Genomic DNA, 26,174 nt, shown 5'->3' on the forward strand with positions numbered 1-26,174 from the left:
GGGGGGGGGGGGTTCTCAGAAGCTTCCTTTTTATACAAAGGCATTCTTGTTGCAGTAAATGGAGATGTAAGATTAGGGAATTGAGGTCTGAGAAAGCCAATGTTTCTAAACCAGTTGTTTGTTGTTACGTCTGTTGGTTGGAGAAACACTCCTGCCTGTAGTAACTCATATGTTTCTGTCTTTCTCTTCCTTACAGCTGCCCTGCAGGTGTCCATATCCTTGAACAAAGTGGAGTTAAGTGTCGGAGAGTCCAAGTTCTTCATCTGCACGGGTAAAAACTACATGCTGTTTTGTTATCACCCTTTTAACTTCGGTGGGGGGGGCAACAGTGTTTCTGCCCGTGTGTCTCTGTGTTTTTACCGTTGTCGTGAATGAACAGATTTGAATGAAACTTTCATATTGGGTTGACCTCTACAGGTGATTAACCCACAGCTAATCGACCTTAGCTTACACAAAAACGGCCATACTTCAGTGACTTTTACAGGTACGGAGCTAAAATCTGGTGCAATAAAAGCTGACAGTCTTTCCTGAAACATCTGTTAGCTCCGAGCTAACAGATCAGGTGAGATATTACATGGGTTTGTGCAAAACGTTATTTTCAAAGTTTGATCAAAATTGCTACAAATCTGTCATTTCCCAGCTGAAGATGATCTCATGATACACACACATTCAGTTCCCTGAATCTCTGTGTGTTTGTAGTGCAGGGGGAGGTTAGAGAAGCAGGAAGGCGCCAGGTAACACAATCCATGTCGTGTGCGATTGTTTAACTCAGATCTGCACACCCTCATTCTTCCCGTTGTCGTCTCGGCGCAGCGTTTCAGCCCAGCAGCTGATGGCGGGGGCCAGCCGCTCAGCGGGGCGGCAACACTTGTTGGCAGGCCTGGCCTGCCTCCTACTGGCTGCCGTCTCTCTCCTGCCAACTCGCGCACCGTGGGGGCTACAAACCAAGGGAGCAGAGACGCTGTGTGGATCAGCCAGGGGGGCGAAAGTGTGCTGAGGGGACTCAAATTCGGGAGGGGGGTGGAATAATAGAGGTAAAGTGAATCGAACTGGCAAAGCAAAAATAAAGCTTTTACTGTGCAAACTTTAAAGCTGAGAAGAAAAGAAAAAAGCTTTTGAGGCAAACAATAAAGAGTTCCAGGTGAGACATAAGTAAGCGCCGTCCGTGGTCAGAGTGTTTGTGTCACACCATCTTTTCTTTTGGCCTGTTCCCCCCACAAGCAGCTGCTCCAAGCAGGATTTTTACTACATTCATATAAAGATCTGCCAAATGGAAAGGGCTGAAAAGCAGGGCGAGTCAGAAGCTTCAGTAAAATGAATCTGCAAAACAAACTAAAGTGTGAGCTTTTTAGGTTGTAAAGTGAACTTTTAGGGTTTTTGTTCAGCTGTAGGTAGAGATTAAAGTGAAGCAAAGAGAGGCAACTAAATGGTTTCATTCATAGATGCTAAGACAAAGAAATCAGCATTAAAATAGTATCTTTTTATGCAGATTTCGTTTGCTTTTACTTTCAACTGTGTTTGTCTGTTAGCAAAATATCTCATGAACCACTGGATTCATTGTATTAAAACTCAAAGTAATGATTAGATGTACGTCTACAACTGATTGACTTTTAGAGTCAAGATAGCCACCACAGCGAAGAAAAACTGTCAAAGAAATGGCTCTAACTCAGTCAGTTTAACAGAAACTGAGCTAAAATTTGGTGCGGTAGTAGCTGAGAGTCATCCTCAACTCTTATTCTGAGCACTAACAGATCTCACAAGATCTCTCAATATGGAATAAGATCACTCATAAGACTCCTGTAACTGTGTGGCACAAGATGATCTCAGTTTAATCCTCTGGCTTAAAAGGCGGCAGGTGATATGCATTTCTTAGAGATACTAAGCTTTGTGTGTTTGGATTGTATATACTTTATGATAATCATCAATATATGTGGAAAACAATGCAGTTTGTAATGTTTAAAGTTCACTTAAGATAAAATCAAAGTCAGATTATACCTCCCAGAAACCTCATATCAAGGAGTAATCCAAGAACAGTACTGTAGAGGGTGTGTGAATTATCGTAGCATTAAAATATATGCATTTTTAACATGATACATTTATCATAAATGGTATCTGAAGTAAGTTATAATAATACGTCAACTTAGAAGGTTTATATTTTTTTATAGAAAAAAGTACTGGGTAAAAGAGTGAGCAGGTCAAGATCAACTTTAATGGTAAAAATAGGAATGTAGCCTCCAAATAAAGACTGAAGATCGTCTGCAGACAAACCAAAAGTAAATGTTTACAGATGAACTCACTACAGTTTCTGAACTCCACCTGGAGTTCAGATCATTCACACGAGACCTTTCTATTCTTTTAGTTTTCTTTTTTGATTCTAACTCATCAGAAGTCGCTGAGGACGTTTCTGTAACTTCAGGCCTGCGGAGTTCATGTCGAGTTTTAAGTGGTCTCATGTTAAGTTCGCTCTGAGCATTTGTTGTCCATCTTTAGTCGTGAAAAGAATCCTGAGACAGTTGTGAGTTTGAGTTGGTGGTTTGTGTTTGTTCAATGTGACAGGGAACACATTTTTAACCGTATTAAACTACAGTGCTGTTTGAAACAGTTACCATCTGTAGTATCTTTTTTTTTTTAGAGATTAATGGATTTTAGGTGCATATAAATTGTGAAATACAAGCAATAAATCTTTCAGCTGATCCAATAAATTAGATTTTGTATTTTATTCTTATTTTTCAAAACACAAGCAGCTGATGGTGCTAGCCTAAATCTGTGCATGGCTTTCTGCCTTGACCTTTTATCGTTTTTGGATGGATAGTTCAGACCTTTTAAAGTGTGGTTCTAGAAGATAAACAATATTAAACCAAACCTTCATGTTAAAGTGAAAAGGTTTTGTAAGCAAATGTGTCTAAAGTCTAGAATGAAGTCGAGCTTTTAGACCATTGTGCTTGGGTTCTGTAAAAGGAGCCGTATGAGACCAGCTTCACCTACGAATAAATGCTGACGTGTTTAGAAAGCTCTAACTACCGAATACAATTGGAACCACTTGTATCTTTTGTCCTAGCACTGAAGATTTCCCTCCTAGTCAGTTATTCTTGCTTTTAAGAGGAAATGGAAAAGGTGTCCCGTCAGCAAGAACTCACTTTTGTTCATCGCCCCTCAGAACAGAATAACTTCATTTTCCGCGTCAAATGGAAGTGTTCTGAAAAGACGAGTTAAATTGAGGCCACAGCGGGGTGGGAGATGAGAAAAGAGCCCGAGGTGTTGGGGGGTCAGGAGTGGAGAAAAAAAAACAGAAAAATGGATGACTGCAGAACAGGAAGTGGGCAGCAGTGTTTAGATTGGCCTCAGAAAATGGTTGACTCTAAGTAGTCTCTAAAGAAAGAGAGAAATCCATTTGTTCCTGTGTCCCACTGTTCCTTCAGGGAAATGTTTTACTTTGAAAACATTTTTACATTAATACAAATATACAGAGTAACACATTATTGAATGTGAATGAAAAGTTCAGCTAAGTTTTTATGAGTTTGAATAACAAGATGACCAGATGTCTGCAGTCCTCGATCTTAACAGCTTGATGTTTGTTTTTATAAAAGTTCAGTTTAGTTGTTGGATCAGTGCTAGTTACGGTTAAACCCCACAGAGATAAATCTGAAGGTTTTACTGCCGTACGAGTCCAGAGTTTTAAACAAAGAGCTTTTTATGATTCTTTTTCTTTGTTTTCCAGACCTCGGCTTGACTTTCAGTTGTTTGTGTATTTCTTTCTTTATAAAATAAATAAAGTGTACACAACATTACCTGCACAAATAGCCACTTTTGCTTGCTTATAAGCAGTTTTTCTGCCTTCTAGACTTTATTTGTTGCAATTTTTAAACACCTGGGCAGGTGCTTAGTGTAACTACTGGTTTACTGATAGTTGGAAAGCAGCTTAATTTTCTTATAAATCAGATAAATTTACATCATTTTACTTTGAATACAATAAAAATCCACATATGAAGCCTAACTGTTCAGAATAAGCCTGTTTGTGTTGAAATCATGTTTTTAACGGTTTTAACTTTTAGACATTGTTAAACTACTGAGGCATAAATTTAGGAATAAAATTTTTTTACAGATAAAGCTGATTATTGAACAAAATTTGGTCATCAACTTGTGAAAACAGAGGTTTAGCTAGATGCTACACATTTTATTTTCCTTGTTTTAATACATAAATAAAGGAATGATTTTTAAAGCAGAGCTTTTTGCATCACATCCACAAACCTTTGGACTAAATTTGCTCACATGTATTTCTTTTGTGTTGTTGAAAATGAGTTTCTTTCTCTTGTTTCACTCCAGTTTTTCCACTCTTTACTCTCATTCATTTCGAAGAGACCACAGATGTGAGTCAGAGCCGCTTCAGACTCCGAGCCCTCAGAAATTTGAAGCTGAGCAGAATATATAATGTGAACAGTAAGTTTCTCTGCTTTCAGGTAGCAGCTGCAGCTGTGCCAGATAAAATGAGAAGTTCCCACAGATAGGAAATCTTCTCACTGTATTACACACTTCTCAGAGATCTATTTTGCAAACTGAACCTCCTGGATTGTATTTCATCATCTCACTGGTACCTGAAATAACACGCCTTCCTCCAACAGAGCTTCTTGTACACATACGCTTGTTTCATATCAGAATTCTGAGTAACACGGTGGTTCAAACCCTCCCATCAGCTCTCTGATGCTGACTTTGGATCCGTTTTGTTCAATCTGCATTCACTATGAGTGCAACGTCAGCAAAAGCATCACAGAACAAGACTCAAAACAATTACAGCTACACAAGTAGCTCTTCAGCACTCAGATCTGAGTGCAGGTTTTCAATTTGCAATTAGAGATCATTAGGAAACGACACACAGAACAGTTTCTGCTGTGATCCAAACCTGCGCTCTGACGACGAGGAGAAGCTGATGTTCGGGTTTGTGGTTTACCTCCTGTGGGAGTAAAGTGGCACAGAGCCAAGGGAAGGTGAGCCTGAGCAGAAAACAGAGGCGGCTTTGAATGCACTTTCAGGAGTTAAAACAAGGTCTAATGGCTGATCGTCCTATTTTAGATGCTAAAAGTTCTACAAAATCTTTGTTTAAAACTTTGCCGTTAAGTCTTGGAGTCAACTCTGTTTGTTAGGAAAATATCTCATGAACCACTAGGTGGATGTTATTGAAACTGTCAAAGTGACCTTTGGATGCATGCACGGCAATAACTGATTAGTCAATTAAAGATGGCCACCACAAGTAATCACCCTAAGCCAACACAAAAACGGCTATAATTTGGTAAAAACTGTAGATATTAAGCTAAAGTTTTATGTAAGAAAAGTCAAACTTAGTGACATAGGAGGGCCAAAATTAAAAACTTGGTCCTAGCTAAGGAGCAATCTTAATCAGTGTTTATATTTTAAAATAAACATACAGAAATTAATCTTTGTTTTAGATGTAAGATGTCAAATCATTCATATAAAAATATCAAACAGCTTTTCCCAGTTTCATATTATATAGAATTGAGAATAAATATACTTTAATGAACAAAGAAACATAGAAAGAACTTTAAAAGACACGTTAGCGTTCATTTCTTATGTCTTTCTTATCATTTTTTTGTCCAATAAAACAGCTAAAAAGCCATCAACAAAAATCTGACCATACAGCTTCTAACATTTAACTTTAAAACAAGAATAAAATACAGTAAAAGATATCTGATATCGTTTGTTGCCTGCGAGTTTATCAACAAGAGTTTGATCGGCCTCATTTGATTCTCTCCGTTGTCCTTTTCACATAAAAATCAAAGATTCCTGAGAAATTAAAACTTATTTACTTGGCTTCAAAGTAACGGGCTCAGGAAGACCTCACTAAACAAAATGAGAAGCAAAAGAGACCTAATCTGTCCTAAACTGGAGGGCCAGATCTTATAATATTTAAATGTTATTTTAGGGGCCAGATAAAATGCTACCAGGGGCAGGATCTGGCCCGCGGGCCTTGAGTTTGACACGTGTTTTACGTGGTAGTAGCTGAGAGTAATTCACCACACTGAGTTCTAACACATTCCATGAGACTGCACATTATTTTCAAGGTTTGACCAGAACTGCTATTACTGCATTTTTTCTGACCATTATCTTCGTCTAAAACAAAGTCCTGGATGGTGGCGGGCGATATGCATTCCTTCATGCAAGGCTTTTATTTGTCAGCGGGACCCCAGTCCCAGCCCACAGCCGGCTGTGGGAATGTTCAGGCTCATGTTTGGTAAATGGGCATTTATAGTCTGTAATCTTACTTATGCAGAATGTAAGGAGATCTCTTTAGCATTTTCATTCAGGATCGTCTTGGTTGCACTTCCATCCACATTTCAAACTTCAGATTAAAACAGCGGCTCTGACAGTTTTATCTCCTGTCAGCGATAATCAATTCGAATCCCTCTGTGTAGGTTTTCCTGCTCGCACCAGAGAAGTGGTCATCATTGTCTTGCCACTCTACCTTTAATCAGTAACTACTTCTGCTCGCCAAGAATTTGTCACCACACCAGAGCTTATGCAGATTTGAAGAGCGGCTATTCATGCAGATGTAAAGAAACGCAGAGGGAGGCCGGGCTGAGTGCACTGCACACTCCTGTCTTCTCCCATCATCTTTGATTCAAACGGGCTGTCACCATGCTGGTTGCATCAGCTCCAGTGTATAAGTGTGCGCGCTGTCAAAAGAGTGGATAATGCAGAGAGGCGATAACATTGTGATGGTAGCAGGTAGAAAGAGGCGCCTGTAGCGATGCTAGGCCTTTATCTGTTTTTTTCTTTATCTGCTTTTTTTTATTTTTTTTTTCAAAAACCCACATAAAGCAGAACAAGGAGAGTCTTAAGATCTGTTCTGAAGTTCACTTCAGTAGATAAACACGTCAAGAATCTGATGATCAGAGTTAACATGCGTGACTTGGAACCTGTAAGTTTTTTTATAAAGTGCATTTATCATTTAGCTTCATGTTTTAGGTCAAAGGAGCCTCGACTTTAGCTTAAGGATTGGCAGCGATTTTTAAAATGGATGAATTCAGAGTTAATGTGACTGTCAGGGCCGTCTTTTTTTAGTTTTTACACTGGCTCTTGGTAGTGACACGACAGGTTTTTTGTTTGTTTTTTACACAACACCTACATCCTAACTCCCCTCTTGAGGGGGAACAAAAAAGGAAAGCAAAGAAAAACAATTTGGATCTGTTGTAATTTATTTTGAAAGGCTTTTACAGTGGAGGCTATAGTTACAGGGGGAGCTCACAACACAAGCATCCCCCATCCACGTTGTCCCGTTGGATCGGCAACAAATTTGAAGTCCTAGATGTCCATCCTTATTTTAATTTCACCTGGAAGCTGTGGAACTTGATCTTCAGCTCTTTGCTGAAGGGAAACTTTTTACTTTCAATCTGACGTTTGTGTTGCTAAAGTTTGCATTTCTCTGTCCCCCTTATTTTGTCTCTAGGTGACTAGACAAACCTCGATCCATCTTCTCTCTTGTTAGGGGCCTTGGGTGACTCATAAGTCTGATAATGGCCCTCCGCAGACACTCTTTTATTCGCAGACCTTGCAGACATGGAGCACCTGGTGCTTGCAGATGCTTCTGTCATCTCCACAGTAACCAGATCACTTCTTGTTTTAGAGGACATGAGCTTTGAGCTAACTCTGACTCTCATGTCTGTGAAAATATTTATGTGGAGTAGCTCACGCACAGTAGTGTCAGAAATAATTCAGTACTGCACACTCTGCATACGATGTTGTGCAAAAGTCTTAAGCCATCCCTCATGTCTTCATGTTTTTGCTTCCAAGGAGCCAGTCTGTTTAGTAACACTGTCTTCAGGCTCTTTTTTTAGAGAGATTTCTTTATATTTGGCTTCTTTTTCTTATTTATTTAGTTCAGTTTCAGAGGAATCCTTTTTTGTTAAGCCTCTATGACTAGGATCTATGAATCATTCAGGTATAAAAAAAGCTCCTAAACTCAAGGGATGAACCAGTGTTGTTGAAGCATAACGGACAACTTGTCCAAGGTATGATTTTATATCAGATCTCTGGCTGTTTTCTTACCAGGAGTATTTCACAGTGACAAAATGTGTTCCCCTTTCTTTAGTTCAGTCTATGAAAACCACCAAAGCTAGCACAGTTTGACAAACGGAAAATAGTATTTTAGCTCCCACAAAGCAATTCTCAAGGAGCGACATGCTGAAACCTTGGCATAAAGTCAACAATCAACTGAAGGAAGATTCATCTCTCAGCTTCTGTGTCAGTCTGCTAGATATTTTCTTTTTTCCTAAAGACGTGACTTTCAACTACTATTCAGCTGCTGTAGGTAGATTTTTTTTTTATGCCTGACATGTTTATTTTGACCTCTGCTTAACCACTTTACTCATTTTTAAAGCACATACTTCACTTTTTGCTCTCATAGTCAGATACAAGGACTGCACTGATAATAGAAAAGTTAGCCAAAGTGTCAAAAAAAATAATAGAATGCCAAATAAACTTTGATAAACTGCAAATTACAAGGACGTCTGGCTGCTTGGAAGGAAAGTATAAAAAGTTCGAGAATGGTTTATAACTTGTGTACAGAACTGTATGCTCCTCTTCGATTACAGACTTACTGATCATGCTAATTTGAGATTAGGATTAGGATATAACTGTATAATTTCAGTCAGACTAATTCCTTGACTAGTTCCATCAACAAGCCTTATCTCGGCAAACCAAAGCAAACAGTTTCACCATTATACTAAAACATGAAATGTTGAAATTTGTAAATAAAACCAAGCTTTTGGGTAAATCAGAATATTTGTTACAGAATTGTAAATAATTGTTGTCGTGTTTGCTGAACGCATTATTATACCTTCACTGTAAGAGGGGAAAAAAATGTAGTTCATCTGGGAATAACTGTGATAAATGTAGTCCCAGGGAAGTGAATTCAAGCATTACATTTAAATGGTTTTTTTACACAATCCTGACTCAATCAGTGATAATTAATGAAAACACATTCATCATATTGTTTATTCATTGTCTTTTTTTATTTATTTTCCCAGCTATTGGTGAGCCAGTAAAGCTGGAATGGTTCAACCCCCAGGGTGAGCGCATCACGTCCTCGAAGCGAATGTCGCTCCACACGGAGACGTCCCGATCCAAGCTGATCATCTACAACGCCATCATCGAGGACGCGGGCATTTACCGCTGCCAGGCCACGGACGCCAGCGGCCACACCGAGGAGGCCTCCGTCGTGCTGGAGATTTACCGTAAGCTCGCCTGTTAACATGCAAACGGGTTTCACTTTTAACCCGCAGTTCGCCTCCTGAGGAGACACGAAGAGAATAAAGCTCCCACATTAGGCTTTGATCACAGGGAAAGTCCGCTGATTCATATTCTCATCCTCACCACAGCCACAAGCTGTTAAGAACATTAGCTCTGTCTGTGTGCCCGTGCACTTTATGTCCACATGTAGCTCTGACAATGTGTGCAAGCTTGTGTGTGTGTTTGTTACACTCATTCCAGCGATTAAAGTTTAATGACAGCTAGCAATGCCACGGGACTTGGATCCTGCCAGACTTAATGAGAGACCTGGCACTGTGGCTAACCTGCGTTAGTGACCCATTACTATTTCCTCGGCAAAACGTAACGTTATGAGGCAGGGGGTGGCTCGATCATTACAGAAACTGTCCCATCACAGATCCTGAGCAGTAAATTACCTGCTATTTCCTCCTTCAAAGTGTCCTTGAGCACAGCGTGCAGCTTAACCCTGACTCGTGATTTCCTGTGCACAGAAAGGCGCTTAGAAAACATACAACAAGCTGATAATCTCGTACAGTTTTCCTCAAAAGATGGAACATTTTGCACCAAAATAAACCTTGTTTTAATGGCTGGTTCAAGTGTAAAATTTTAATGACTTTCCAGCCAACACAACATAAATAATGGAAGAAATTTATAGAATGTGTAACTGAATAAATAAGATATAAAAAGTTGAATTCTTAAACTGTGAATAAAAGCAGAAAGAGTCTAATGCTACAATGCAAACATTTCTGTGTAATTTTACATAAGAACTGGGTTCTGTGGTGTGAAGAACTGAATACTCTTTTACCCAGTGGCTTTGATCAGAAACCAGCCCAGAGTTTAATTGAAGCAAATGTCAAAGTACAGGAATTAGACTCCACAGACACACACACACACACACACACACACACACACACTGGAAATCCCTACCTGCTGTCTTTTCATCCTCCCTCGCCGAAGCATTAGGGGAGACATCACAGCCTCAATCACACCTGCCACCGCTCAGCCATCGCCTCATTCACCACATAACCAGCTCCATTGTTTCCGTGGCAACCGGGTGCCGCTCACTCGTGGCTCGTGGTGTAGATTGCATGAGCGGAACGTAAATCCGCCTAAAGCTCAAGCAAGACACTCCAGCAGCTCCCAGCCGGAGCTGACTCAGAGTGCTGGACGACAACATGTTGGACAAGAGATTCATGACTCATTCTGAGTGGCAGAGAGTTGACATCCCATCAGAGATGCTGACACGTCCACATTAGGTGGCTTTTACCCAAAATGCAGTGCACTAAGGTGGGAGATACAACGTCAACATTGTATCAGTTTCTCAAAGAACTTAGCAAAAATTATATTTATGACACTATAGCAACAAATGCTACAGAACATGTTTAACATTCGTACATCAATATTGTTGTAGATGTGGGTTTTTTTTAGATTTACTTTGCAAATTTTAACACTATAAGTTAGATGTTTAAGAAAAATATTAAAATCCTTTATCTTTAAAATCAATAATGTTCTTGCCAAGAGAAACAGTAGCTTGAATTAGGGTAGCATTAGCATGTGCTGTAGCATGCGAGCATGTGTTACCTCAAAAAGTTTCTGGTGAATTCGTTAAACCTTGGTTTAAACAAAATATTACAACCCTAACTTTCAAAATGAGTCTCCTGGTCAAGTTCAAACTAGACTAGTGCTGGCATTTAGCATGCTAATGGTTTGTCCAAGCAAAACCTAAAATATCTAATTTTACTGGATTCTTTCCATAAATTTGCAGATTTAAAGATAATGCATCTAATAGGTCTCCAGAAAAGGGGAGGCTGTTTATCGATGTGATCACCAGGATAAATAACGGAGAGCGCAAACCTCCACCTAGACCAGGGTGGGCAATCCTGGTCCTCGAGGGCTACCATCCTGCATGTTTTACTTGTTTCTTGCTCCAACACACCTGATTTGAATCAATGGGTGATTAACAGGCTTCTGCAGAACATGAAGAGGTAATTTAACCACTGAATCGGGTGTGTTGGAGTAAAGAAAAAAGTAAAACATGCAGGATAGTGGCCCTCGAGGACCAGGATTGCCCACCCCTGACCTAGACCATGGGGTCAATAAAAAATCGTAGGAGCCGAATTATGATCCCAATCACCACTGAAATTTAATAATTTGTTCTTTGCGACAACCTCAACATTTCCTGAAAATTTAATCAAAATTCGTTCATTACTCTTTGAGTAATCTTGTGCACAATGTTGCCAAAAACAACCTCCTTGGCGGTGGTCAATAATATTAAAAAAACTCTTTAGTAATGAAAACTACATATTTGTAGTTACCAGCTGTAGTTTGCTATTCTAGGTATACCTTAGGTGAGTAAGTCTTAGCTAGCTCCTTTTATTTTCATCAAAGCTTATTAAATGATAGCACTATAATGCTAAATAAGCACTTTTTTCAAAACTATCCAAACTCGCCATTAAACACAGGAACAGATGTGAGTCCTAGTTGAAGCAGGTCCTAAAGGAAATTGGCTCATGTGGGATGGTTAACTTCAGCGTGTGCCTGTGAACAAGAGGGGAGAAACTCTGCTGTGTTGAGTATATTCTCAATTTGCTTGTGTCAAGTGTGCAGTAGAGTGTTACTCCAGAGAGGATGTTTCCCTTACTGATTCTCTTGTAGAGCAACGTGACTACAAAAGAGGCAGGAAATGGATACAAACAGAGTAAACAACTGACACGAGAAGTATTCAAAGCTTGAAGAGGGAGAGAGAGGGAGCACACGTTGATTTTAGGAATAAGCAGAACACAAATAATGGGGGGAAATGATGAGAAGCCAACAGAGTGAATGACAAAAATATGCAAAGGCATCCTTGAAGATAATGAGGACACTGAGATGCCAGACACGTTTGCAGGCAGAGGGTGCAGTCAGGGAGCGAAAGCTCGTTTTAGGGAGCAGCCTGGCATAAATCACACAGCCAAATGCTAATGCTGAAGCCTCGCTAACAGAGAGGACTGATGGAGGAGCTGCGGCTGATTTATTCCCGCCTTCATTGTACAGCAGGCAGGTGATAGCAGGTGGATCCCTGATGCACATAAAAAAAAAAACTGATTGGAACAAGAACGGGGTCCAAAAACACAAAATAAACCAAATACAGCCCTTCGAAAGATCACAATTTTCATCTGAAATGTATTCTTCTAGTTTCTGCACAGTATTATAAAACTGTGGCAGCAATAAGGGAATGTTCACAATAACAAAAAAGAAAACGGCGAAATAATCCCAGGCTGTTGACCAACATTTAGCAGAAATGCTGACTTAACATTGAAATCACCATAGAAAAGCTAATGCAGTTAGCATTGTGTGTGTCACCGAAGTTTATAAACAAATCTGTTGTTTCAAAGTCATTACTAAAGACAGTTAAGTTAACGCTAAGCATTAAAATGAGTTTAGAGGAATGAAGTATTTGTTATAAAGGAAAATACTGTCATAACATAAGTCTGACCTAATAACAAAACAAAATGAAAACTCAGAGAGGAAAGAGGAAAAACACAAGAAAGTTGCAGATTGTGATCCCGGTGGGAGGCAGCGTCTCTAAATGTTTTAGATGCTGGAACTCCTTGTGGTTCCAGGTAGTTTTGGTCTTTCATGTGTCCAAAGCAGTTCTTTCAGAGACAGATGTGGGTCGAGGGAGCTCAGCGTCGGTTCAGGGCTGCTGGGTCCCGTCACACAGTGAGGCATTCAAGGCCTGTCAGGTACTGGGAGAATAGAGTTCTCCTCCGTGGAAGTTCAAAAGTTCATTACCGCTGGCAGCCATGGTTTTAGTTCAGGTCACTCGAGTCCCGGTAGAGTCCAAAACGCTGCCATGCCCCCAGCTTCAAGGTTATCCTTGGTGTTGTCATGGAAACAGAAGTCCAGTGTGTTTCATCAGGTGGAACAGGGAACCCGCTTTGTTCACTTGCAGATAAAGTTTTCTAATGTTTAAAGTCAGAATTCCTCTCTGGTTCAGCGACGTGTTTTTCCTCCAGCTTTAAGGAGTTTCTGTGAACTTCATCGGAAACTCACAGTGGAAAAAAACGTTTCTCTTTCTGTCACTTTTGCGCCTGCTGTGTTTGTCACAGACAGAACTAGAGGGTCGTGTTTGTGTCAGAGACTAAGTTAGTAATGGTCGCAATCGAAGAGGTAAATAAAGAGCAGCTGGGTAACGTTAGTGAATCTGACTCTCCGTGTTTCAGAGATGGGAAATAAAAAAACATTTAGATGAAAAGTAATGAGAGCTGCTGTCACGACTGAAACATATAAATCTTCTTTTTGTAAATATTTGAAATAAAAACAGGTTACTTGTAAATGAGGGATATCAGCTAAGTTTAAGAAAATGCACAAAGGTTTTACACTCTAAAATATAATAATTTTGGATCTCTATGGATGAGTAACCAGCATTCATCCATTGCTGAACTATCAATAATATTTTTTTTATGTTTCGTTGTTTCCTGCAGACGTTGTGGCTATGTTGGTATATTGGAAAGAGCTGTATTTAAAATCCACTACTCCAGCCGTATGCTCGGTCTGAAAACTGCCTCTAGTTCAGTACATTAGCAGAGCAGCAAATTCTCCATCAGGTAATTCTCCATCTCGTTTGCTCCCGCAGAGAGGCTGACGTTCCGGGATGTTCAGTCGCCGCAGGAGTTTCGCCACGGTGAGACGGCCGAGGTGGTGTGTGACGTCATCAGCTCGCCTGTGCCGGTGGTGGTTTGGTACTACCAGGACAAAGAGATAACAGAGGAGCACCACAGTAAGTCTTGCTCACCTGCTTTCTCACCTTTGTTTAGGCTGCTAGTTGAGCAATTTCTCATGTTACCACCGTGCACACACAAAGGATGCAATTCATTATCTTTACATTTATAAAATCGTAAACATACAGCTTAACTGCATTGTTTCACAGTCAAAATCTATCTTGTTTGCAATGTTAAATCACAAACTGTACCATAACCTGCCACAAAAAGTAGATTAAGTTCCTTTCAAAGTTGGTTTAGTTGTTTTTTTGTGTGCGACAGTACTGCTCATATATCGGTGCTCTTTATTCCAGCCATTTATGATGATAAACAAAGTCATAAGAGGAAGCGTTCTCCGAGGAATTACTTTTTGAATCTAAATGCACCAAATGCACTTGAATATTGAGAGGATGAGTGCTCAAGATCCCCAGTGTGATTTTTCTTATTGAAAGAGCCTTCTATTGTCCTAGAATCACAGGTCTCTGGGAGATGCTTTTTTTTTCTTTCTCCTCTTCTTCTTCTTTTGTGTTGGATTCACAATTAGACAAGGATATAAAATTCTATGAATAGAAATCTCATCAGACCTGGAGGAGGCATCTAATTTGGACAGAGACCACGTTAACAAGCCACGGAGAGGATAGATGACGGAGCGCCGCCAGATGAAAAGCACACCAGCACCCGGCATCTCATGAAATATAAAAAACAAATGGATGTTTTTATGCCGTACTCCAAATTCTCTGTGCAAGGTTTTACAGTCGTCGTCCTCTCCTTTTTAGCAGAAGATGTATATCATTTTTAGAGCTCTCCCAGGTAATCCCACCCTTTTCATCCTTAACAGTGTTAAATATCAGGAGAATGGTCTATTTAATTTGCAAAGAAAAAAAGGGAAAAAAGGGAGGAAAGCACTCACTCTCTTTTATTAATATCCTTTTCCTCTAGATGTAGTAACGTAGTGAGAAGCAGTGCATAAGACTCATTATTTCATCTCCCCCTCCTCTTTGATTTACAACTGCTCCCACATCTTCCTTCAATGGAGGGAAAAAAATGGATGTCTGAGTGCTAAATAGAAAGAGTGACCCCTTGAATCCTTGAATCTGTCACATTTTTTAATTGAAATTCAAATCTTCACTGACACCGTAGTGATAAAACATTCGAAGGAAGGGTTTTTTTTTCTCTTTTTTTAATCATTTCACTCTAATTGAGACGCCTGGTTATAAATATCTTTGCTGGAGAGAACTAAGATAGAGTCCTCGTCCAATCTTACTGTGCGGAGCTGTAACTTCATGAGTGTTTATCTGTGTGGACTTTATCAGGTAAATGAGCTGAAGTGAAGATTGACAGTCTGTCGACGGCGGAGAGGAGTCGGCAATTTTCTCCTGCTGTTTTTCTAACGTCCTTATCTCGCTTCTCTCTCTCTCTTTGTCCAACACTGTTGTTGTTTTTGTCATTTCCTGTCTTTGTCCTACACTCTCTGTCCATTCTCCTCTTCATCCGTCTGGTGAAGGCAGGTACCAAGTGTTGGCGAACAATAACCTGCAGATCCATCAGGTAACCAAGGCGGACGAGGGCGTGTATCGCTGCGAGGCCAGCGTTGAGGCCCGTGGAGAGATCGACTTCGTGGACATAGCCGTGGTAGTCAACGGTGAGTTGTTCTTTTGCTTCGTTCACAAACCCCATGCAAAAAATACACTAAAATATATTGAAATGCTGTGACTTTTGGTAGCAGTACGTTGTACGACAAAGACAAAATTTGCAAAACCCCAAACCAAACAATAGGATTTTGGCAAAACAAGTAAAAAACCTCTTAGAAGCTCAAGAACTCGAGCATTATTCACAGTAGAAATATGATTTACAAATTAAATGTGTCATAGAATTCTGGGCTTTACATGACTGAACTGGCATTTTGATATCTTTTATGGTTTTTATACTATCGCAGTTAAAGTTTTATAATTTTCAGTTCTTTTCCTGACAGTTGATTGAGGTAGTCTCTTGGATTGTCTACAATTTTCAGATTGTTTGCAATCAGACTTCTTTTACTCCCACAAAACCTGAAGTAAATATGCAAATTAGACATCAGAACATAAGAATTGTCTTCTTTTACCCCGTGTGTGTGTCTCTGCTGTAGGACTTAGGAAGTGCTCAGCCAAGCTTCATTTAGTTTCAGTTTAGGTCAAAATATTTTCTTCAAAATTAGAAGTGAAGGCTCTTTTTAACTTGTCATAACTCCAACATAAAACACTATAAGAAAACATAAAAATTCACCTGTGTGACCATCAGGCTTCTGATTCTCACAGTTTTAAACAGTTTTCCCATAGAAACTGTTTATTTAAAGCTTTGTTTTCAGCCTGTTTCTGTCTCTGTTATGTTTGCTCTTAGGGAGTGACAGACACTAGTGTGTGGTTGCCATGGTGATTATAATGAACCCCTGACAGCAGCTTTAACATTTTTTTTTTTTTTACTTTGATCTACTTTAAACTTCTTGTACAGTTTGTACATCAAAATTTAGTTGTTTTTTTTTCTTCTTAGCTTAGATCATTACAAACTTGATGTCAGCGTTATGGGCAGCAGCTGCTTTATCGCCCTTTTAAATTTCATCAGACATTTTCTAGTTATCATATATAGATGTGTGTCCTTTCTCTGGAATGGATTAAGCTGATGGTCTCAGTGTTTTGCAATGTTTATTCTCCGGCTTCTTAAGAAACAAAACGTGCATTAGCTCGCATTTGGCCTTCTAACATTTTGTGTTGTGAAGTAAAGCAGCTGTAGAGAGACTGGGTTGCAATAAAACGTTGTAGGACATTAAAATGGGAGATTAGTAGTTTTAGTGGATTAACAACCATTATGGTTTTCTATGTTTAATAAAATCTACATGAACAATGGCTGAAACATGCGTATGTAAAAGTCTTTAACAAATGGTACTAAACGTAAGTCAACTCCTGCTTCAGTAATGACAGACTTTTGATTCAGTTTGGTAACTCGGGCAACATTTCACCACATCTAGACAGCATTCTTTAGGCGGTCTTGGAGGTGGCCATGACGCCAATCTGAGCTGTGGAGAAAAAAAATCTAAACCACTTTAACCTATAAAATGCTACTGATGTGTTTAAAATAGACACAACTTAAACTCCCAAAATGGAGTAGAATGACATGCTTTTAATGGGTTTAACGCTAGTATCTCATTAGGTTTTCTGTTGTTGTCAAATTGCAAAGAGCATTTAAGATGGAATATCTAAAATATATCAAACATTTTTTGCAATTTCCTTACTTGAATTTTGAACATTTCCTAAAATTTAGAGAAAAATTTCCATTTAATGGTGGGTGTCTGGAACTTGCTGGAGCTGTATATCTTGGGGGGGGGGGGGGGGTACGTACACACCCAGGAAATTTTAGCCAAAATTCTGCAGGTAAATTCATGTTGTTGTTTTATGTGATTCCAAGTAAAATTTAGCAAATTTTCTCTGTCTTGTGTCCATCTAGTTTCCAACAGTCCCAGTGGGATGCTACCTTAAGACTTCTTCCCCTTTATTGAATAACACAGTCATTACTCTTTATCATATATTTTTCCTAACCAAAATCAATAAATTTGGAATCTCCTTTAGGTTTTTAGGGAGAAAAATCAAACTAGAAACCATTTTTAGGGATGCACTGATACCAGTATCGGGTATTGGTCCAATACCATGTGCACATACTCAAACTTATAAAAGTAAAACTATTCTGATACCACTTTAGAGCAGCATGACATTGACCTCTCAGTTGAGCGGTGATGGAGATGCCAAGTCAGCCGTGTGGAGGTGGGTTCGTATTTATTTTTACTTTGTTTTTTAATTTGGTTGTCTTTATACACACTCCTTACCAGTTGGTTTAGATGAAGCACAAAAAAGTTGTTTGCCAACCTCCAAGAAGAAGACTCCACCGTGTGAAGGTACTGCATTTCAAAGTAAACGATGGTGACAAAAGTAAAGTGAACTGTAAATTATGCTTGGCAAAAAGTTGCTGAAAGGATGGACGAAGTCTAGCACTTTTAATCAGGCAATTTGATAAAATGCATGTAAAAAAAAAACAAAAAACACCAAGGTCAAAGGGTTTGCTGATAGCAGCAGGAAACGTCTTCAGTCTCTGACTGAGCAGAAGAAAACAGCCCTGGGAATATCTGGGAATATCCAGATAGAAGTACGAGCTTCCTGACAATCTCACTGCTCACCAGTGGGTGCTTATAAAAACAGTATTACTGTCCTGGCTCCGTTTGTGGAGGTAACAAGAAGCTCCTCTGATTTTCTAACACATTTTCTAATTAATTCTAAGAAGTGTAATGGCATTTATGAGTGCTAGTACTGGTACTAAGTATGGGCTTGTTTTTAAACGTGATATTGGTGCATCCCTACGTGAGTTTGTCAAGAACAAAATCATCCTCATCCTAGGAAACAAGATAACAATGGCCCGCCCTCCCATTGGTAAATAAATTAGACAAATGGCTTCAAGTTTCCACAGAATAATAACCTTCTGGTGACACTGCATTGATTCTCAAAGAACATGAAAAAATACCCAGCGAGATTTTTGAATGGTTCACATAAACCAACAATAACGTCCATCTAGATTCCAGGCACACATGTGCTCCTCTTCACACACTGACAACAGATTAACATGCATTAGGGAGCGGATTTCCTCTGCATACACAAGTTGTTTTGTTGCTGCTGCTGTTCTTAAAACTGAACACAATTCCTCCCTTTCATCGTGGTGCGTTCAGGTTCAGGCGGCCAAGGTTAAAGGTACGATGAGAGAAGGCTGTTGTTTCAGGAGCAGAAAGGGCTTTTATCTGGTAACAAAAGAATGTAGATTCAATAACGTCCTTATACTTTGGCTAATTAAGACCCCTGGTTTGACCCTTCCTTTTAAATGTAAACAATTAACCTAAAGCAAACTTGGAAACACAACGCTCAAAAGCAGCACATTGTAAAGAGGAGGTTATCCTTTTATTAAACGTCTAATAAATAAAAGTTCAGATGTTTCAGGATTTATTTATTTATTTGTTGTGATTAGATTATGTAAAGTAAACCTGAGCTTGAAATTATCGTGACATGCGTGGAACTCTGGTTGAACCATGACCGTTTTACAGATTTAGCTGCATTCACTCTTATAAACTCAGTTGCTTGCTCGTCTACTCTTTAAGCTTCTATTAGTGAGGGCATTTTTTTTATATTACTCTCTTTATTCTCTAATGTAACTGGAAAATACAATTAACAATGGCTGCAGGAGCTGTGGTCCAAAAATCGACGGATGTCATTTTAATTTTCTCATTTGTTCTCATTTACTGTGAGTCACCTGAGACTGTTGGAGTGATTGAAATGTGATCCCGCTAAGGCCACGAGCGCCTTGTAATGGTTGAACAGCTGCAATATTGTCTCTGCCTATGTAATTCTCTCACACCTAATGTAATAGCAGAGCGGGCCTTGGCCCAAAAAAGTATGAATTGCATTTAATTTAGCACACCACTTACCTCACTTCTGTGGAAGATCCAATAAACCTGCTCAATGAGGCACGACCTATTATTGCAGTGATGCAACACTTGCCATGTGGTGCTGGGATGGGACGGGCCGCAGAGCGCTTTGCTGAGCTCGCACAGAGGGATCCTCACTCGGAAACACACTTGATGAACTTTACTTTGTCTCAAAAGGACATCTGTAGACTCCGGCACTGAGAAGTGTCCCGTAGTGTGTTTAGCCTGAAGCAGACAAAATCTAATCTGTTAAAAAGCCGTTCAGTCCTTATTAAAGGTACTGATTATACGCAGTAAATTTAAACTGTTTAAAACTTAACGGGATAGTCAGATCATTTGAAGTGAAGTTCTGTGGAAAGGTTATGAACAATATCTTAACTATTGTAGACAGCTCTTTGAGCAACCTCGGGTTAAAAAAGAAAAGAAAAAACAAATTCTGACCGGATTTATGAGCTAATGGCTAGTTTGAGACCAAAGTGAATTGCCGTGGTCTTAAAGCAAATTCACTCTTAAAACTTTCAAAGTGCAGACACTATTTTTTAAACTGTTACATCACTGTCAGTTTCACATTAAATGGTTATTCCGGCAGAAATACGACTTTCCTGACAGAAATTTCTAGGCTGCACTGAAAGCGCTACAAGTTGTTGCTGCTGCTGCTTGCACCTGCAGATAATCATAAAGTTATATGTAAGTAACCATGTAATTTGAAACTGAAGGCGATGATATTTATAGAACAGCATTCATATAAACTGACATGAAATTTTGGAGATTGAAGCCATTTTAAGACTGCAGCCATGCGCTTTGGTCTTCGGCCCACTCAGACTAGCCAATAGCTTCAATAGCTTCGGTTCAATCAGAATTAAACACTTTCTCAAAATTGAGGCCTTTTTTTGTCGCTGTGTGTGATGTTGTCTTTTTTCAACAAACCATTTTGACCTGATAGTGGACAGCTTATTTTACCAAACAGGAAATAAGGAACTAACAGACCAAAGCTAAACCATGACAGCAAAATTCAAACCAAAACATTTCCCAAAACCTAATCCAATGCAAATAATCTCATTTTATTTTAATTTGGTAATTTTCTTTAACATTCACTTTGTTTGGTTTGGTTTAGCCACCAGCCTTTTGGAGCCAGCTTTTGAACTGTAAACTACCAGATTGGGATTAGGAAATGATCATGTTTTGGTTTGAAATCCACAACTTTGTGACGCTAGTTTGATTTTTCTCACAAAGTCAAAAAAAAAAAGTTTGTGTTGGTTTGTGACCTCTGCGTTCTGACGAAATAAAAGTGTTAAAATAAAGGAAGAAATTGTTCTGCGAAAATGCAGTAAATCTTTTGATTCACTCACCTGGCACCAAACAGAGGTGGTTAATGCTGTGGGACGCCAAAGCAAAGCTAAAAATAGTGGTCCTTTTGGATTCATGTTTTTTGTTTTCACCTGCATACTCATTTATTTCTGAGGCAGCAGCTGTCTCGTGGCTCGGAGGGACTTTTAATTTACCCTCTGGCATAAAGGAGTAAAGAAAGGTGCTATAAAGCGAAGATACATGGAAGGGAGATTTTCTTAAATGCCACCTACTGTCATGGGGCACACAAATATGAGCCGGCTGCCCTGGACTTGTAGAAAGTGATGATATATTTTGTCATGCACTCAGCTTTTGTTTTAGTGCTTCAAGACCTCTGTCTCCTCTTACCTTCACACTATGTGAACTTCAAGGCTGAGGTTTCCTCAAGCGAAGAATAAAAGGCATTTCCATTCCCAGCCTTGAAGCCAAATCCTCTCTTAGTCTAAATAACTATTTTTGTAGTATTGGGGGGGAAAAGAACATAAATTTGAATAGTGTTTGTTCTTTGTGACACAGCCTTTTATTAAAGAGGCTGGTCTCTTTCACCAGGATTCTTCTTCTTGTATGTAAAAGGAAAGTGGATCAAGAATAAATGTAGGAGGGTATTTTCAGAGTGACCCTCAAGGGCTGCCAAAGAATCAACAACAACCCGGTGTGTTCAAACAACACAGAGCCCGAACACAAGCAGACAGAGAGAGAAGAGATTGCTGGGGGGCCCAGGTATGTCAATGAGTGCAACAGACTACATGTTTTATCAATCAGCTGCAGATAGTTTGTTGTTTTGTTGTGGTGCCGGGAGAGATGGCAGAGTGAGACGAGACAGACAAACTGATATGGGGGGGGAATAAGCCAGGACCAGTTTTTTCTTTGTCTGAAGACTCCCTGAGGATGAAGATAAAAGGATAAGAAGTGGAATGATGTAACAGCAGGGCATCTTTAGGCTTCACCTCTCCTGGGGGTGCGACATGGAGCACTTAAAGCACTTTTTTGTGTGAAAATTGGTCTGGACATTGATTCTTGTTCATAAAGCAGCAGTTAGAGGCAACAGGGAGAGAGCTGAATGATGGGGGAAAAAAAGTCCTCATACAAACTACTAAATTGTTAGTTTTTATTTTTATTTTTCAGGACTGTAGTTACTGAACTTTTTTCCATGCAAGCCCTTTGAATGTTTTGAACAGCCTACCAAAAAGAATAGATTAGTTGTCACTTTAGTGGAGTACAGGCTAAAAAAAAGTCTAATCTGTATAGGGCAATGCATTCCATTAACCTACTCCATTATTTAATCTTTTTAATCATCGTGTGACGATTGTCTTGTGACCCTGTAGATCAAACCCAACTTCCATTTTAGAAAACTTTTACTATTTTATTTTAAATTAATGATTTGTGTGGTTCTAATCCTGAATGTCCAGCAAAACATAATTTAAAAAGCATCTGTCGGAATGCTAAACAGCTCAAGTAAGTGCCAAGTAAATGTGGTAGTTCTGAGTATTTAGTGACTGGAAAGTGTTTGAAATGCCCCAAGGAAAACCTTGGAGCACTAAGCCAACTTCATTGTAATAACTCTGTTAGCTGAAAATTCCTGTTCAATGATCTTGTCAAAGTAAAGGACACCAAAAGTTTACTGCTGAGAGTAACAGTGGGAGGAAAATGAAAAACTGAATAGTCCGCCTCTCAGTGAAAAATTATGCCCTATGACAGCTTTCATTATTTTATTGAATTATTTTGTGAATGTTCAAGAGTGACTCATTAAATTTTTTCAAACAGCCAACAGTATTTTTCAAGGTTGCAGATTGTATTCTTGAATTGGCTTCTGCAGAACCAAATGCCAGCTAGGATGACTGAACATCATAATGTCCTTAATTCCCCTTCACAATGGATGACAACCCTGCAAAAACAGTTTGCCAGAACAAAGATGGTCTTTGTAGGGTCTTGGCAAGGTCTTTGGGTGAGTGTTAAGAACACAGTGGGTTCCCCATTATACTGTATGTGATGAGTCTGCAAAGATTTTAAGGAATACCCAACCTTATCATTGTGGTAAATCATTATAGTGGCAGCATTATGATGTAGGGGATCCACCCAGGATCCATTGGGCTCTGGCTGGCACACGCGAGCCCAATAGGTCATCAAGAATTCAAAGAGGTCTGACCTAATGCTTATGCCACACTCATGATCGTATGAAGATCGTGGAAACAACCATACACAGACTTGATACCAGTAGCTGGATCCTGACGTAGCCCAAAAAAATTGTGCTAGGGCAAATGTGTAGTTCATGGTGAGAGTGCAGGACAGCATCTTGGGGTGCAGACAATGTTAGGGACAAACTTGTTTGGAGAATACAAAGAGTGTAGAAGCATCATGATTGTCTTCACACTAAGAGAGATTTCTAAGTTTTCCATCCTTGTAGGTTGCAGAGAGTGTATCAAAGCTGTCATCAAAGGAACAGCATGACTTATCAGTGCTATGAGTAAAAAACAAAACAAAAACTGTAACACCCAATTTACAGATGCAGATGAAGCAAAGCTAGAATTTTCAAATCAACTAAAAGGTCCCCTTTACACAGAATGATGACTTTGCTACGCTCTCTGTGACCTACCAGAATATGGTTGCGGTCATGGTGAGCGTAGGGGGCCTTTTTAACTAGTTTGTATTCTGAGCTCCAATTTTTGCTATATCTTCATCTCTGAGTTGGGTGTTCACGCAGCTTGTTTTTTTTTTTTTATAACTAGTAGCCTTGATAAGCCATGCTGTTCCTTTGATACAGCATGTCTATAATCGTCGGGGACTATGCTTGAACCATTCATGCTGAACATCTTTTTTGTGTGAAAGCAGGGCTGAAATAGCTTACTGTATACTTTCCCTCTATGCAAAGTCATAAATATTAATGAGCCTCTTCATAAAAAGAGTGTTTTATCCCATAAGCATCCAGCAAATGAAGCTCCACTGACCTGCTGGAGCTCCCAGTTTCCAGTGTATCATCAAAGCGGACCGTAGATGAGAGTGATGAAATATCGAGGCGAAGGGGCCACCCACTGAATGGCTAATAAACCTGAGGGCAGAACAGCTTGGTGTCTATGGTGTCTAAAAGAATGCAGAACATTTCAGGGGAGGGGCGGGGGTATGGTCCCAAAAAATCTTGAAGATGACTCATGAAAGTCTTTCATCTATCGCGCGTTAACACAATATAGAGAAAAGAAGAAAAGAAACAATGATTTGATATGCTGGAAAGTTGACATAACTAGGTAATTTGCAAATTTAATCCTGTTCCATGCAGCGATTTTGCAAAAGTCTGAGTTCCACTCTCTGTGACACTTTCACGCACTCTGTCCTTCCTTTTTATCTCTGACTGTGGGATCTAATGAAACAAGACAGTCTTGAGATATTTCCCTGAGGCACACACAGTGCAGATAGAGACAAACTTTGACACCAACTTATCTTGCCAGTTAACTTAAAATAATAGATTGACATTATATGCATTATACGGGGAGAAAAAGGCTTCTTTCTTTCCTGTAAAGCTTAGATTGATACTACTGTCTCTGAGTTTAACAAGTATAAGACAAGTGGTATTTAGAACTTTTTCATAAACTTACCAGGTTAGTAATAAATATTATTTTTAACAGGAGTAGTAGTAATACTCCCTCACCAGCTGGCTTTGTTCCCAGCAATGAAAGCAAAATGTTTGCAGGTTCAGGCCACTTATATTTTACCTCGCATATAAAAAATTGCTGTCAAACAGTAAAACAAAATAAATAAGAAGCTTCACAATAAACAGTGACTTATACTTAGCCACATATTACAGTACGGTACAGCATTAACAGCACAAAATAGTTAGCACCCTATCAGTTATTAAGAGTTACTGTTACAAACATGAGCACTACATCTGCTGGTTTAAGGCTAGCACATATGGGAAATCCTATTTACAGTATAGCTAACAATTAGTACTTTGTCTCAAAAAAAACAAACAAAAATTTACATCTAGATGCTTAACATCAATAAATCTTCAAGAACAAGTTTGGTTATGGAGATTGTAAGCCAGAATTTCTTGTTCAACATCAATGCCTGACCTCATAAATGTTCTACAGAACGAATGGACAAACAGTACCGACACAAAATGCTCCAAAATCTTAAGTCTTTCAAGAAAAGTGGAAGCTTTTATAGCTGCTAAAGGGGACCAACTGTAATTCAGAATAAGCAAATGAGATGCCATCAATAAGCCCAGGTGTGCCATTTCCTAAATGGAAATTGCTAATGAACAAAAGCCTTTGGAGGGACATAGAAGTTTCTCGTTATTTCCAGTTAGACAGGGTTTTATGTATTTATTCATTTATTTTTCATGTTCTCTCTCTATCTAGAAAACCTTTGCAACCATTTCAAAGCTCTTGTTAAAAGTGGCTTCATGTGTTCAGGTTTGAAAACTATCTATTCTGAAGTAGAAATGATACAATACCAGTTTGAAAAGTTCCTTTCGTCTGAAAACATTGAAGGTTGAGATTTTTTAGTCATGAGTTCCAGAGACCTAAATCAAAAGACTAAAGCCACAGCCGTCAGGTTAAATGAATAAAGTCCAAACCTTACAAACATGAGGTGAGATTTGAGTTACAACTTCCCAAAAGGCTAATACCACTTGTCTCATGCCAAACTTTGGACTAACGTTTTGATAAAGTGTAGTTTGAATTATGGTTAGGATTAAATGTCTTCCAAAGTTTTCAAAAAAAGTTTAAAAAACAAAAACAACTGGACTTCTATTCTATAGTTGAAGACGTTTCGCTTCTCATCCGAGGAGCTTTCTCAATTCAGAAATAGAGAGTGTGGAGTTGAGCTTTTAAAGCTGAGATGTGATGAAAGCTGGATTGCTTGCAAATTGTTCTCACTCTCCTAACAATGGAGGCTCGTTAGGGTCCTTGTTTGTCTGACTCACTGATGGGCCACTCTGGTCACATGAGTGCAGGTGTTGATTGGAGTGAAACTGACTGGGGATCAGGCCTAAAGCTCCATTATATGTTTTTGAAAGCTGAAATCTGAGACCTCCTCCTCTGTTTAATGTTGGTTTCTCCTTTTTGACATAGATGGCTTCTTTTACCCCCCTCTCGAACCATCTGTCTTCTCGGTCCAAAATATGAACATTTTGGTCCTCAAAGGAGTGTCCCTTATCCTTGAGGTGTAGGTGGACAGCTGAGTCCTGTCCCGAAGAGGTGGCTCTCCTGTGTTGAGCCATGCGTCTGTGGAGAGGTTGTTTGGTCTCTCCAATATAAAGGTCTGAACATTCTTCGCTGCATTGAACTGCATACACAACTCCGCTCAGTTTGGGTTTGGGT

The 26,174-nt window shown here is 39.3% G+C and overlaps 1 protein-coding gene across 6 annotated transcripts in view; it reads left to right on the top strand.

The window, feature by feature from the left end:
* Positions 1 to 26,174, top strand: part of LOC108245011 (neural cell adhesion molecule 2) — a 444,548-nt gene that overhangs the window by 338,654 nt on the left and 79,720 nt on the right. For all 6 annotated transcript variants that reach the window (XM_037973957.1, XM_037973954.1, XM_037973956.1 and 3 more), the window contains 4 exons: positions 197 to 271; positions 9,039 to 9,245; positions 13,898 to 14,041; positions 15,526 to 15,663. In XM_037973957.1, coding sequence (XP_037829885.1) covers positions 197 to 271; positions 9,039 to 9,245; positions 13,898 to 14,041; positions 15,526 to 15,663 — 564 coding nt within the window. The remainder of the gene's footprint in view (positions 1 to 196; positions 272 to 9,038; positions 9,246 to 13,897; positions 14,042 to 15,525; positions 15,664 to 26,174) is intronic.

The sequence above is a fragment of the Kryptolebias marmoratus genome, linkage group LG23, assembly GCF_001649575.2.
Source record: "Kryptolebias marmoratus isolate JLee-2015 linkage group LG23, ASM164957v2, whole genome shotgun sequence".
NCBI lineage: Eukaryota > Metazoa > Chordata > Actinopteri > Cyprinodontiformes > Rivulidae > Kryptolebias > Kryptolebias marmoratus.